The sequence below is a fragment of the Rhinatrema bivittatum genome, chromosome 2 (genome assembly GCF_901001135.1).
Source record: "Rhinatrema bivittatum chromosome 2, aRhiBiv1.1, whole genome shotgun sequence".
NCBI lineage: Eukaryota > Metazoa > Chordata > Amphibia > Gymnophiona > Rhinatrematidae > Rhinatrema > Rhinatrema bivittatum.
In genome coordinates, this window is record NC_042616.1 from 250,405,631 (window position 1) to 250,419,851 (window position 14,221).

Below are 14,221 nucleotides of genomic sequence, written 5' to 3' on the forward strand. Positions count from 1 at the left end.
CTCACTTAATGGCAAGGAGTCCTCAGTTTCCCACATCATTTATTTTACTTGATTTATATTCTACTTTTCAGACACTTCAAAGCAGATTGCGTTCAGGTACTGTAGGTATTTCCCTGTCCTCAGAAGACTCACAATCTAAGTTTGAACCTGAGGAAATGGAGGGTAAAGTGACTTGCCCAAGGTTATAAGGAACAGCAGTGGAATTTGAACCCTGGCTTCCCTGGTCCACAGCCTGCTGCTCTAACCACTAGGTTACTCCTCCACAGCGGGAGAGAACTTTCAGGAAAGGTAATCACTTGGGTGGAGCCAAGAATCTGGATCAGATTTTTGAGACAAGACTACACCTGCGCCAACCTCAGAGGCATCTGCTTCTAAGATGAAAGGCTTGGCGCTGGATCAGGGTGATGCAGGATTGCAGCTGATGCAAAGAGTTGCTTCACTTCTTCAAAGGCCTGCTGAGTTTGGGGATTCCAAGAATTCTTGGCATGCCATCACCTTGGAGAAGTTTTGAATGAAGCGCCAATAATAGTTAGCAAAGCCCAGAGAGTGTTAGAATGCCTTGAGACCTAAAGGTATCAGCCAATTAAGTACTGTGGTTACCTTATCTGGGTCCCTCTCAAACCCTTGAGCCAAGATCACATATCCCAAGAAATGGATTTGCTCTTGTTCAAACTCACACTGCAAAATTGGCAAAGGCTAGAAAAGACCTATACTTCATGCTGCCTATAGATGTGTTGCAACCGACCGTTCTCGACGGCTTCACTCCGCCTACCTTTCTTTCCTTGCACCTCCTCTTGCTGTGGATGGACGCCTGGCTGCCGCGGCGTCTGCCTGCCGTCCTCTCTGGCATCCCTGGACAGGCTTGGGCGCTGCCTCCCGCCATGCTCCGTCTGTACCTTAGGGCGCGCACACCGTGTGGCCCTCGCTCTTATTTCCTACTTGGCGTGAACCTCAAGGGCGTCCCCCTGTGATGACGTCACGCTGCCTAGATATTTAAAGCCTACACTGTTTGCTAGCCTTTGAGTTAGCAAGGGGGTATCTTACGGATGGGATTCGCTCTCCGTACCCAGCTACTCTGCCTCCAATCTACTATTAGACTCTTAATGCTAACGGGGTACCCACTCCTTGGGGGCCTCACTTGCTTTTCAGGTCACTATCAGGAGACCGGTACTCGCTCCTCGAGGGCCCATGTTCCCTGACTTGCTGCCTGCTCCTACCTTCTCTTCTGCCTGGAAGGATTTGCTATCTTCAACACCAGTGAGTCCTACCATCTTCATCTCAGAACTTTCCCTGGAACCAGGTACTCGCTCCTCGAGGGCCTGCCTCCGTTCCAGTTACGTGGAACCTCTTTGTGAGTACATCTCCTTCAAGCCTCTCAGCTCTCAGGGATCAGGTACTCGCTCCTCGAGGGCCTGCTCTTCCTCTCCCGGGGTTCTCCATACTGGGGCTTGTGCATATTCCACTGTACTCACTATTTTTAGTTCTTTCCACTACAGCACTGCTACCGGAGGAGTCGCTATGGGATACTAGCCCGGCTGGGCTACTTCAACTACTCATCACTGCCACCTCTGGTGGCTACACCACATTGTTTAATAAAAGATCAATCTCTGTGTTTGTGTGTCCTCAGCTGAGCCTGACCTGTGGCCCCTCACGGGACTTCCCCCTGTGGGCATGGTCAGCTGCCACAGTGTCCAAGGGTCCACTCAAACCTCACTAATTATAACAAGATGTCCAGGTTTGGGAAGAAGATCAAGATGTCATCAAGGTAGACTATTACATACTGAGAGAGGAGGTCTTGAAAAACATCATTGACAAAGGCTTGGAATATGGCAAGAGAGTTACAAAGTTCAAAGGACATGACTACATACTTGTAGGTCTCATCCCTGGTATTGAAGGCAGTTTTCCACTTGTCACCCTGTCTGATCCAAATTAAGTTATAGGCCCCCTGCAAGTCCAGCTTAGTAAAACTCTGGGAACCCTGAAGTCTATCAAAGTGTTCAGAGATTAGTGGCAGGGGATAACGATCATTAACTGTGATCTTATTTAGGCCCTGGTAATCGATACAAGGCCTAAGGAATCCATTCTTTTGTATGAAGAGGAATCCTGCACCAGCAGTGGACTTTGGTTGAATGAAGCCTCGAGCCATATTTTCCTGAATATGTTTGGACCTGTCCTTAGTTGCAGAACCTGACAAAGGGTATGTTTGACAATGTGGTGGCATGGGTCCAGGAGGCAGATCAATGGCGCAATCATACTCACGATGCTGTGGGAGCATCTCTGCTTATTTCTTGCTAAAAACATCTGCAAAAGCATGGTACTACATTGGAAGGCCCGGAGGTATTTCCACTACAGAGGCCACGAGAGTGGAAACCATAAACTTTGGAGGAGACCTAGAGACAATTTGTCCTAAATGCCAGTCAATGAGTGAGTTAAATAACTGAAGCCATGTTAACCCCAGAAGAATCATACAGAAAGGTATTTCAAGGACCCAAAACAATAACTGACAAGCACCAATATCCAAGACTTGATGAAAAGCAATAAAGTATTTCAATGGTTTTAAAAAAGGCCTTGCTTCTAGCTAAAATGATGGTAGCTCAGATAGCAAGAGCATTACATTTCCACTCTAAAGACTCTGGTTTGATTCTGGGCTGTAGTAGCAATTATTTTTTTGGTAAAACAGGTGGGTGCTTTTACAAATAGTTAACATGCATAGAGAGTAAATATGAAGTAATAATCCTAGACAGGCCCAAAATACCTTTTTTCTTATGGTGTTGGAATGGGGTCAACAAGTCTGAGGATGTCCAGGGTGGGGCAAGACAGAGGCACACCCACACAGCTTGCAATAACAACAATACTATGTATAGAATTCCATGAGCAGCTTTTGTTTTTTTGTAATGTGCGTATGTGTGTGTGTATATGTATTTTGAAACAATCCATAAAAAAGAATGATATAAACATGTTTAACAAAATCTATGGGTGGCATGCTCCCTGCTTTGTTTTCTTTGTCAAAGATGTGAATAGAAACTTTTTGTTGACCCTCTGTTATAAAAGAAAAAACAATGCATGCTGACAGAAAAATAGACTAATATTCTCTAGGTATTTCTTTATAAAGAATGCGCATTTTATGTGATAAGCAATAAATGTAACAGTTTAATTCTCAGATGTCGTTACAAAATATAATTTGACTCTCTGTGTCACACATACTTCGGTTGGTTGCTACCACAATTTTAGCTAGAGACAAGACCTTTTTAAAACCATTGAAATACTTTTTTTCTTTTCAGCAAGTCGTGGATTTTGGCGAGTCAGTTATTGTTCCCTGGTCACAATACAGCCTGATAAGTTGGTACTCAATATCGCCTTTATACACAATCCAAAGAGACAAAGAAAAAAGTTAAAAGGTTATAGCATGGTAATGCCACAGGCCATAATTAAAATAGCGGAAAAAAAAATGCGAGTGCATTGCAGTCTTACTTACAATCAGGGTGATCCAGTACCGAGCGGTAGGAAGAGCTGCGTTAGTGCCTACGGCACCCGCGGTTACCGCCCGCACAGTGCAGCTCACCTACCGCTCGATCCTGAAGCCTAATTATATGTAAATGTAAGCCGCGTCCGAAAAGCCTTAGTCCCATGCAACCCAGGATACTGGATAGAGCGCCTATACAGGATCCTGGGTGCGCGGGCCTAAGGCTTCACGCCACGCTGGTATCTGTCATTTCAAATGTCATTTGAAATGACAGATACCAGGAAGTCTGGTCCGATCGGATGCAAAAATAAGTTGCTTCGCCGCTGTCATCTCTCTCCTCTCCTCCCGAAGCAGGCCTTGCTCCGGGAGGTGGAGAGAGAGATGACAGTGGCGAAGCAACTTACTTTACCATCTGATCTGACCCGACAGCGCTTCTCCCCCCCTCCCGGAGCAAGGCCTGCTTCGGGAGGAGGGGAGAGAGATGACAGCGGCGAAGCTTTCCCCCAGCCCGGACCCAACCCGGACCCCCGACCCGGACCCGACCGGACCCGACCTGACCGCTGTCAGTCTGTTCTCCCTCCTCCCGGAGCAAGGCTGCTTTCGCGCCCTGCTCCGGGAGGGGGGAGAAGAGGTGACAGCGGCGAAGCAAAAAAAAAAAGGGGAGCAAATTTTGTTTTTTTTCAAAAGCGACTTACTTTTGGGATCTGTCAAGATCCCAAAAGTAAGTCGCTTTTGGACGCCGGCAAAACTTATCTTTTTTGCAGCCATCAGCCATCAGCAGGAACACGATCTGGCTCCTGTAGCTCCTCCCAACATGATGGCCGCCTGCACGGGGAAGGCGTACAATTGGCTGCTGAAGACGTGCAGCCCCCAATGGGGGCTGCAACGTTTTTTTTCGCTTTTTTTTCGCTTTTTTTTTGCTTCGGGAGGAGGGGAGAGGACTGGGGCTGCCACGGAGACTGGCACCCATGATCGCGGCCGGGGCAGGTGAGCGGGGGCTGGGGGAAAGCTTGCCACCTACCCTTACCCATGCCTCTACCGCCTGGGTCAGGGTAGGCGGTAAGTTTGCAGGTTAAACGCGCGACAAAACGGCAGGGAAAGGTAGCGATAGTTGGGGCGCGGGTTACGGGATGCTAGGGGAATAGCTAATTGGCTCGTTTGCATGCAATATCGCGCTAATTCGCTCGTTTGCATGCAATATACATGCCGCGGGCGGAAGGGGTTGCCCGGGGAATTTAGGACGCGGTAGGAGTAGGTTAAAGGGGATTCGGGATCGCAGGAAGGGCTAACGCGGCCGAAACGTGAGTTAAAAGCGGCTTAGGAGCAGGGTAAACGCGGCCGCACTTTACAGGATAGGCCTGAATATGAAAAGAGAATTTTAGATTTTCCAAATATTTTTTTTTTCATTTCTTAAAAAAAAACAAAAACCCAACTTTATGTATGTTTGGAAAAAGGAAGGGCGGTAGATGTTCCGAAGGCCAGCCACTGAGCCCGTGGCCGGCTCTTCTCACCTTTCTCTCGTGGCACAGAGGACTCTCTCGTGCGGCACGGCAGGAATGCCATCGCTGTCTTCCTCCAGCCCTCACGCGGTTCACCCGCCGCCGAGCCCTGTTCCGGCTGGGGCCTCCCCTAGCGCGCGTGCCTTCCTCCAAGATTTAAAGGGGCCTTCCCTGATGATGTCATTTCCTCAGGGTTACTTAAGGCAACTGCCTTAAGTAACCCTGAGTAAGCCTTTGCAACTGGCTTCCTCCATAGTTGTCTGGGCTCCTGCTATTGTGCCTGTCTCTACGAAACCTTAGGTTGACCGCTGCCTGATTTTGACCTCTGCTTGTTCTTCGACCACGCTTGACCACTGCCTGACCACGACCTCTGCTTGTTCTGCGACCACGTCTGCCCTCCGGAACCCGACCTCTATTTGATTGACCACATCTATCCTCCAGCCCTGTTCCAGCGTCCTGCTGTCTCATCGCCTGTTTGTTCCTGTGCACTCCCAGGTAGTACCTTGGACTGACTCTTGGCACTGACCCCGGCTTGCTTCTTGTTCCTGACCTGCCTGCCGCCTGCCAAAGACCTCAGCTTGTTCCTGACCTGCTTGCCTGCCTGCCACCTGCCAAAGATCTCAGCCTGCTCTTCGACCATGCCTGACCTCTGGATCTTGACCCTTGCTTCGTTGACCACTTCTCTGACTGATTCTTGGACTTGACCCTGCTCGCCTGACCTTGCTTGTCTCTGGTAGTCCCTAGCCTTGTCCTCTCCAACTCTATTCTGGTTCGCTCTCTTCCAACCTGTCTCCAGCTTCGAACCCAATAGTGCTCTTCCAGTCTCTGTGGGCACGCCGGACTCTGACTCTCCCAGGAGACCCTGCGAGGCCCACCTAAGTCCCAGTGGCCCGGGTCCTTACAGGCTCCTCCCGGGGGGGACCTCTGGCTTCCAGTGGTGAAGATCTACACTGCCTCTGTCTCCCTCCGTGCTCCGCCCCCTGTGGCCAGTCCCTGTACTGCCACAGGACAGGGCTCCACCCCCAAGCACAACAGTAGATTCTTGGTTTAGTTTCAATATAGGTTTTTTTTTTCCTACCCACTGCCCCCCCCCTCACCTTTGACACAATCCAAAGCGACAAAGAAAAAAGTTAAGTTATAACATAGTAGCACCACTGGCCATAATTAAAATGGAAACAAAAATATGCAAGTGCATTGCACTCTTGCAATATGAAACAGCACTGTCCGACACACACATGCTATAAATTCTGATGGCCGCATGCATGTGTGGGCAGCATGCGCAGGAGGGTGAATTTTTGATTAATACATTCAGGCCTCCCACAGTTTCCTCCCAGTTCGCTCCAATTAAGGAGCGGACTGGGAGGAAACTTCCCTATCCCCCTACCTAAACTTAAACTTCCTCCCTCTTTCCCTCTCCTCTCCTCCCCACCCCCTAAACCCTTCCTATCTACTTACTTTTTTTTTTGTTTATTACTTTTTGCTCCTCTGGAGCAGAAGAAATCTGTGTGTACCAGCACATGGCCAGGCCACGTGCGTAAACCATAGTTTTTACATGTGTGGGCCTTTGAAAATCCAGGCTTATATTTTTAATGTACATGTATTTATATCATTCTTGATTACATAAGGCATAAATGCTAATGCTTTTAAATAGTGGACAAACAAAACATCCTTTAATTAGAAAAAAAAATGTTGATGGAGTATCTGCAATTAGCAAGGATTATGTGTTGCCAAACAAACCTTCCTTGTCAGCCTCTTCTCATCAGGGTTTCAAACACAAGATAAAATCTATTTCCAGGAGATAAGAGAGGCCTATTTCAGACCGTAGGAAAGGAGAGGGGCACCAGCCAACTCTCCCAATGGAAGATAGAGACAAGGAGATAAGAGAGGAAAGGGGGGTGGAGACAAAGACTACATCCTCCATCATGCCTTATTTCTGATTTCCCTTGGATCTCACGAAAACAAGTCCAGACTTGTTACACATGAGACGGGCGGTAGTTGTGTTTCCCCATAGCGGTGTTGCCAACCTCGCTTATTTCCCGCGAGATTGGGCTTCTTTTTCTAGTCATTCGCGGGTTGCTTTTAATTGGGCTATTTTTTCTGCCAGTTGCGTTTTTTTGGGCTTGTTGGGCGGGACTTGTGCTCTGTTACAGTGATTGGCTGCTGCTGCTGCGATGAAGCCTGTCCATAGCAGGCGCACCCTATATTGCAGCAGTAAGCCAATCAGAATTGTTCCGTTTTTCTAACCAGAGCAGGGCGCCTTGGATTCAAATAGTGCAAACCTTCACGAGCACATCTGTGGGCAGACCCAGCACCGTCCAGCAGGGCATGCACAAGCATCCCACGTGGGCAGACCTGGAAGGCCAGCAGCACGGCATTGCAGCGCAGCAGCAAGCAACGGAGAAGGAATCTTCAGACTGCAGCTACAGCCAGGTATCAGGAGGGGAGGAATTAGTATGTTGGGAGGGGGGAATAAGAATGTGGGGGCCAGAGATGTGCTCAGAGGGATTAGGGAGGGGGTAATGAGAGTGTGGGGGCCAGAGATGTGCTTGGAGGGGATAGGGAGGGGAGAATGAGAGTGTGGGGGCCAGAGATGTGCTTGGAGGGGGTAGGGAGAGGGGAATGAGTGTGGGGGGCCAGAGATGTGGTGAGGAGGGGGGAATCAATGTGGGGGGGCCAGGGATGTGCTCGGAGGGGGGAATGAGCATGAGGGAATTTGTTGTACCAGCTTCTTGCCAGGTAGTAATAAGCTGAAGCGATTCAACGAAAATATGTATCCTGACAATGCTGACAATATAGAGAATGAAGAACTGGCTGTTATCACTAATTGCCACACCTTGTTTTAGTTAACTGTGAGAGCTACAACAATTTATTACAATAAAGTCATCTGTTTTGTGTGCATTACAAAAGTATTTCAAGCGTTAAATGCTAGGGATGTGAATCGTTTTTCTGACGATTGAAAATATCGTACGATATTTTCAAAGTTGTCAGAAATTGGGGGCTCCCTGAAACCGATAGGAAAACCCCACAAAATTGTTTGTGGGGATCTCTTATCGTTTTGGGGGAGGGCGGGGGAAAACGGCACACAAAAACAACCCCTAAACCCACCCCGACCCTTTAAAACAGATCCCTTAGCTTCCCCCACCCTCCCGACCCCCCCCCCAAAACTTTTTAAAAGTACCTGGTGGTCCAGTGGGGGTCCCGGGAGCGATGGATGGCCCGCGCCATTTTTAAAGATGGCACCAGCCGTCCATTACTCCTACCATGTGACAGGGGCTGGCCAATGGCATGGATACCCTGTCACATGGTAAGGGCAAAGGCCATCGGCGCCATTTTTATTAGTGGCAGCCGACGGCCTGAGAGTGGGAGATCGCTCCCGGGACCCCCAGGTACTTTTAAAAAGTTTTTTTTTTGGGGGGGGGGAAGCTAAAGGATCTGTTTTAAAGGGTCGGTGGGTTTTTTGTTTATCGGCTCGGGTGCAGCCGATTAAAAAAAAACCGACTGGACCGCACGAAAAATATTTCACGATGTGAATCTGAATCTGAACCGATTCCAGTTCCAATTCACATCTCTATTAAATGCTATAAAAAATAAAGTTTCAATCTCACGTGTTTTGGGCTTTTTTTGGGCTTGTTTTTTTGGAAAAAAGTACTTGTTCTTTCATGAAAACCTGGCAACCCTGCCCCATAGCATGGCCAGACAGCTACAGCTTATCTCAAAGAATGCTCTGTATATTCTTGTAAAACATGAGGGGAGGCAGATAAGCGGGGCAGATGATTGCTTTATATGTCTGAAAATTTTACAAATAAAAACAAAGTTTACAAGCCTCGGGAATCCAGAGAGTGTGATTTAAAAAAAAAAAAAGCTCCCAGCTGGTACTCTGCAAAACTATGTGACCTGGTCCCAAGGTAAGAAAAAAAAAAAAGAATTAAATTTGACTCTATTTTTTCACATTTTCTTAAAATGATAAAAAAAAAATATGGGCCTGATTTTTAAAAGCATTTACTTGAGTAAAACTGGGCTTTATTCGAGTAAATGCACTTTACTCGAGTAAGTGGGTTTTTGAAAATTCCTACAATATATGCCATTGAATTGTCCATAGGATTTACTCACATAAATGCACTTTACGTGAGTAAATAGTGTTTGAAAATTGCTACAATAGTAGTTACATTTATGCGCATAGGGGGTAATTTTCAAAAGGAGTTACGCATGTAAATGTAACTACTGTTGTAGCAATTTCCAAAAGCCATTTACTGGAGTAAAGTGCACTTACACAAGTAAATCCTATGGACAATTCAATGGCATATATTGTAGCAATTTTCAAAAGCCCACTTACTCAAGTAAAGTGCTTTTACTCGAGTAAAACCCTGTTTTACTCGAGTAAATGCTTTTTAAAATCAGGCCCTAAACTCCTTTTGAAAATTACCCCCTATATGTGCTGTTAATTTTCAGACATGCACAGGTTTTGAAACGGCTTATTGATTTCAATACTATAGTTTTCTAACACATATTGGGACATTTCAAGTCTACAATATTGTTTTTCCCTTTTTTTTTTTGTTTAAAGTTTATATTAAGACTCCCCCCCCCCCCCCTCATTGGGTCAAACACAGATCCCTGCTGTTATAAGTAAGGACTAGAATGCCTGTGGTCCTACACTTGTGTTCTGCCAAAGAAAAACATCTTAACTGACATTTATAATAAGATAAAAGAGCATTATCTTCATTTCTGCCCCTGCCTGTATTTAACAAGTGAGAATGTGAGGGGTTGATGCAGGAATGGCTGTAGAATTGAAAATAAATGGCTTCCACATATTCTGAAGTCACCATATATAGAAAAAAGGGGATTTTTAGAATTAAAAAAAAGTATGCATGGAGGACACCAGTATTTGAATATTCTCTGCAGTGTTGCTGAGCTGTTGGGGTGCAGGCTGTGGTATTGTGACCCTGTTAATGAGAATATTATTCTCATGGAGAATAGCAAGGGAAAGCTCCTAATTCTGCTCTGTGGTGACATTGTTAAACCTATGAATTAAAAAAAGTGTTGGTTCACCTTTAAATATCCTGTTAATAATAATTTGAATAATACATTTCTTATCATTATTCCCCACAAAAAAAACTGTATTTTGCCCTGTAATTTTCCACTCCTCCCCCCCCCTACTGATCCCAAAAGGCATGTCTAGGCATGGCCCTCTGTATGGGGAAGAGGAACACTGCTGTGTTGTCGTTCACCAACCATGGTGCCTCCCCTCTTAGCTGTGATGAAGTTTCGGGTGATGTCATCCAAGAGGACAGCCCCCTGTTAGCCATGATATTTTTAGTGATGTCAACCAAGAGGGTGACCCTCTTTTAGCCATGCTGTTATCCAAGACAGTGGCCCCCAGGCAACCAAAATGGCTGCCCCATGGGCAAAAAGGGGCGTGGCTTGGGCAGAGCTAGACTGAATGTCAACAAAGAGGTGGGGGTAAGGTGGAAAAAGTGACAGTTCTTAACCTGGAATTGAACACTGATTGGCTGGGAGGTGGGATCTGTGGGCAGGGCTTAACCCAGAAGTCAACGCTGAATGCCTGTGGGTGGGAAAAACGATGGGGCTTAAACTGGAAGTGGGCATGGCCACCAGTCAAAACAAAGTTTTGACATTTACTGTACCCCCTAACTACTTATGTTATTTTTTTGTGTTTATGTTTTACCTGCTGTAATCCATGTTGTTTACCCATTGTGTTATAAATATACAAAATTCAATTAACTGTGTCATATCTTGCCATGTGTTAAACATGAAGGGCTGGGGAGCATAGGAACCTGGTGAAGCAGGTCATCTTATAATGATAAATATGTTTACGGTATCTTTCAGGGATTCATATTATCTCCAACACAATCGCAGACACATGGTGAAAGATTGTCAGTGCAGGTTAGAACTCTAAATTCATGGTAGACATAGAAGGAACATTCTTAGAAATTTAGATGGGGTGAGCTTCGGTGTAGGTGGGCATATACTGCAAGCATCATGGAGCGAAATGTCCACTGCCTCATGTCTCTTCCAAAGACAGACCAGGACAAAAAAAGAGCAATCAAAAAAATTCAACTGGTCCTCATCCAAGAAAAACACACAGGAAAAGTATCTTTATCTTGTTAGACTCTCAAAAAACATATGTAAAATATTTAAGCTTTTGTTCTAGCCATTACTTCCCTATGCTGATCAAAAACTACATTTTGAGTCAATCTCATAAATCTAATGTCACATTGACTTACAAATCAGAGTGATACACTATCCACTGCAATTGCTCCACCTAGTAGACAGCCCCTGTTTAATTTGTATCTTCCCTGCTCATCATTCATGACCAATGAGTACCAGAACATGGCAACAGAATGCTAGTCAGGAACACATTTTGTAGCAAAGATGCCAAAAACCACCATAGTACCAGGGCAGAAGGAAATAGCATCCCTACTTTAAGCACCCCTGTCTTTAGGATATGAATCTCCTTTTACTTAGAAGGCTTTATCCCAACCTCTGTATCAGGGATTGGTTGAGGTAGATTTTAACAAAAATTAAAAAAAATATATATTTTAATTGGCCGGTGGCTCAATTATAACTGCGTCCATTTTCCAAACCCATGGCTGTCAGTGGGTTCTAGAAATGACGCCGGTAAAATTGAGCGTCGGCTGTCAAACCCGCTGACAGCTGCCGCTCCTTTTACCGCGGGCCCTCATTTGTATACTGGATCGCACGCCCAGGAAAGTGGCCTGGGCGTGCACCTCGGAGCGCCGGCTCTCCCGCGAAGTTTACTGTATTGGCCTGACTGTTTACAGTCCTAGCATTACAATAATAGCATAGTGTCCAATTACAAAATGTCAAACACACTTAAAAAAAAAGTAACACGTTTTAAAATACAGCATTTTCTCAAAACACACTTAGAAAAAAGAAATCTACCTCAACCAATCCCTGATCAGAGGTTGGGATAAAGCCTTCTAAGTAAAAGGAGATTCATGTCCTAAAGACAGGGTTGCCTAAAGTAGGGATGCTATTTCCTTCGGCCCTGCTACTATGGTGCTAGTACCCCTTACTGTATAAGGGGTAAAAATAGCGCGTCGAAATCGCGCGGCCAACCGCCTCCCCCCCCCGAGTTCAAATTATGGTTTTATGGGAAGAGTAGAACAGCACATGCACTGGTTTCTCTGAGAGCGTGATCACAGCCTGCAAATTACCCTGAAATTCTACCAAAGCCTAAAATCGCCGTCCACTGCCGCCGCTGAAGCGCTCTCCCAACAACTGGAAGAAAAGTGAAGGAGAGAACAGCCCGGGGAAACGTCACCTCTGCCAGCAGCAAGGGCGATCCTCCTGTGCAGATCGGCACATAAATGACATCGGAACAGGGAGCTTGGCACCGAGCTCCTTTACTCTCCGCCGCCTTTTGACATGCAAGCAAGGAAGAAGCTAATAATCACCGAGGAATTTTTTTTTTTTTTTTTTGCTACCTGTTGAAGCTTGCCTCATGTCTGTTTCTTTTTCCATGCATTTTTTTTTTTTTTTGCGAACATCAGTAACAAATTGGACGCGCAAAACACCCTGAAAATACGAACTACTACGCTCCATGGGCCAGATTTTAAAAAGCATTTACATGCATAAATCTGGGTTTTACGCATGTAAATGCACTTTACTCGAGTAAGTGGGCTTTTGAAAATTGCTACAATATATGCCATTGAATCGTCCATAGGATTTATTCGCATAAGTGCACTTTACGTGAGTAAATGGCTTTTGAAAATTGCTACAATAGTAGTTACATTTATGCGCGTAACTCCTTTGAAAATTACCCCCCATATCTCTATATATAACACATAGAGCGAGCGAGCGACTCTGCCCTGCAGAGCCAGGGAGAAGCGGCCGCCGGAGTTTGCTTACGATTTCTGCCAGCAGCAGGACGCCCGGCGGAGTCCGGAGGAACTCCCTGTCGTAGGAGAAGCTGGTGCTGTTGGAGAAGGTGTCCTCGCTGTACGAGCTCTGGGTGGTGACCACCGCCGGCGAGCGAGGGCGCTCCTCCATGGACGCAGCGGGCACGGGGATGGACAGACAGACGGACGGAGGCCAGGGATGCGCTGCTCCGAGACACGACGACAACAACAACAACAACAAAAAAAGAGGACCCCCCCCCCCCTCCGCCGCCAACTCCTTCAATCTGAAAGAAAGTCCCGGCTCCGAGCTGCGCTGCCGTTTCCCCGCCCCTCCTCCAAACTATTACCCTCCCCCCCCCCCCAAAAAAAAACCCAAAACAAATCTAAAATAACCCCGCGAATACAATAGGAAGGGAAACGTCAATAAATCCTCCACAGCGATTTGAAAAGGAGGCGGCCACTGCAAGTTCACTTGGTCCCCATCAATTGCTCTGGGATGGGGGATTTGCTGCTGCTGCTGCCGTCCCTTTTTGTGTGTGTGTAGGGGGGGGGGGGGCTGCTCTAGCGGCGCGCGGCCCCCTCCTCGCACCTGGGCCCTCAGGTGAGCGCGAGAGAAGCAGAGCCACCCGCGCCCTCACACCCACTCGCCCAGAGAGAGCCTCTCTCTCTCTCCCCTCCCTGCTGGAATTCCTTCTTGCTCCTCCCTCCCTTTTCCTTTCTTGCCTCCCTTGTAATGGGGGTTGTAATGGGGGCTTAAAAATAGAGCTCGCTGGCACATAGACGTGTGAAATCTTTTGTGTGCATTAGCTTTTCAAGAACCCTGCTTTCAGAATTCAATCAGATCCTCCTCCTCACCAGCTCCACATTAAAAAAAAAAAAAAGAAAGAAAGAAAGAAAAGAAAATCTATTGTGTGTGTGTCGTGTAAATAGTGAGTGGGAGGTAGAAGGCAGAGAAAGCTGGAACTGAGGAAGGGGAGAGAGGAATCAAATTATGGAAGAAAAACATTCAGTCGTTGCGAAATCCTTTTTATTTGTGGGTGTTCCTTTGATTTAATTAAAGATAAGTGTTCCTTTAGTTAGTGAGTTCCTGGTTGGATGGGTCTGTTCAATATCCCTGAACAAGAAGGAAATGTTCCTGTGGAAAGTGCAACTGCAACCTTTAAGATGCCAAGAATTCTCAAATGCAAGGAAGGAGCTTAAGCTGTTTCTTCTCTTAGGGCTTTCGTGCCTGAAACCATGTCCCTGCAGTGCCCTTCACTTTACCTCAGAGCAGATTGTTTTATTAATATTTCACCATATGACTTCCCATCAGTTTCAACAGATGTTTGTCAAAAAAGGTTTTACCTGCTAAAAATAAATAAATAAATCCCCCGTTAATA

General features: G+C 46.4%; 1 protein-coding gene across 1 annotated transcript in view; it reads right to left on the reverse strand.

Annotated features, from left to right (window-relative positions):
- Window positions 1-13,161, reverse strand: part of CMTM8 (CKLF like MARVEL transmembrane domain containing 8) — an 89,684-nt gene extending 76,523 nt beyond the window's left edge. Inside the window, exon 1 of the mRNA XM_029589413.1 lies at window positions 12,853-13,161. Coding sequence (XP_029445273.1) covers window positions 12,853-12,993 — 141 coding nt within the window. The 5' untranslated portion in view covers window positions 12,994-13,161. The remainder of the gene's footprint in view (window positions 1-12,852) is intronic.
- Between the last annotated feature and the right edge of the window lie 1,060 nt (window positions 13,162-14,221).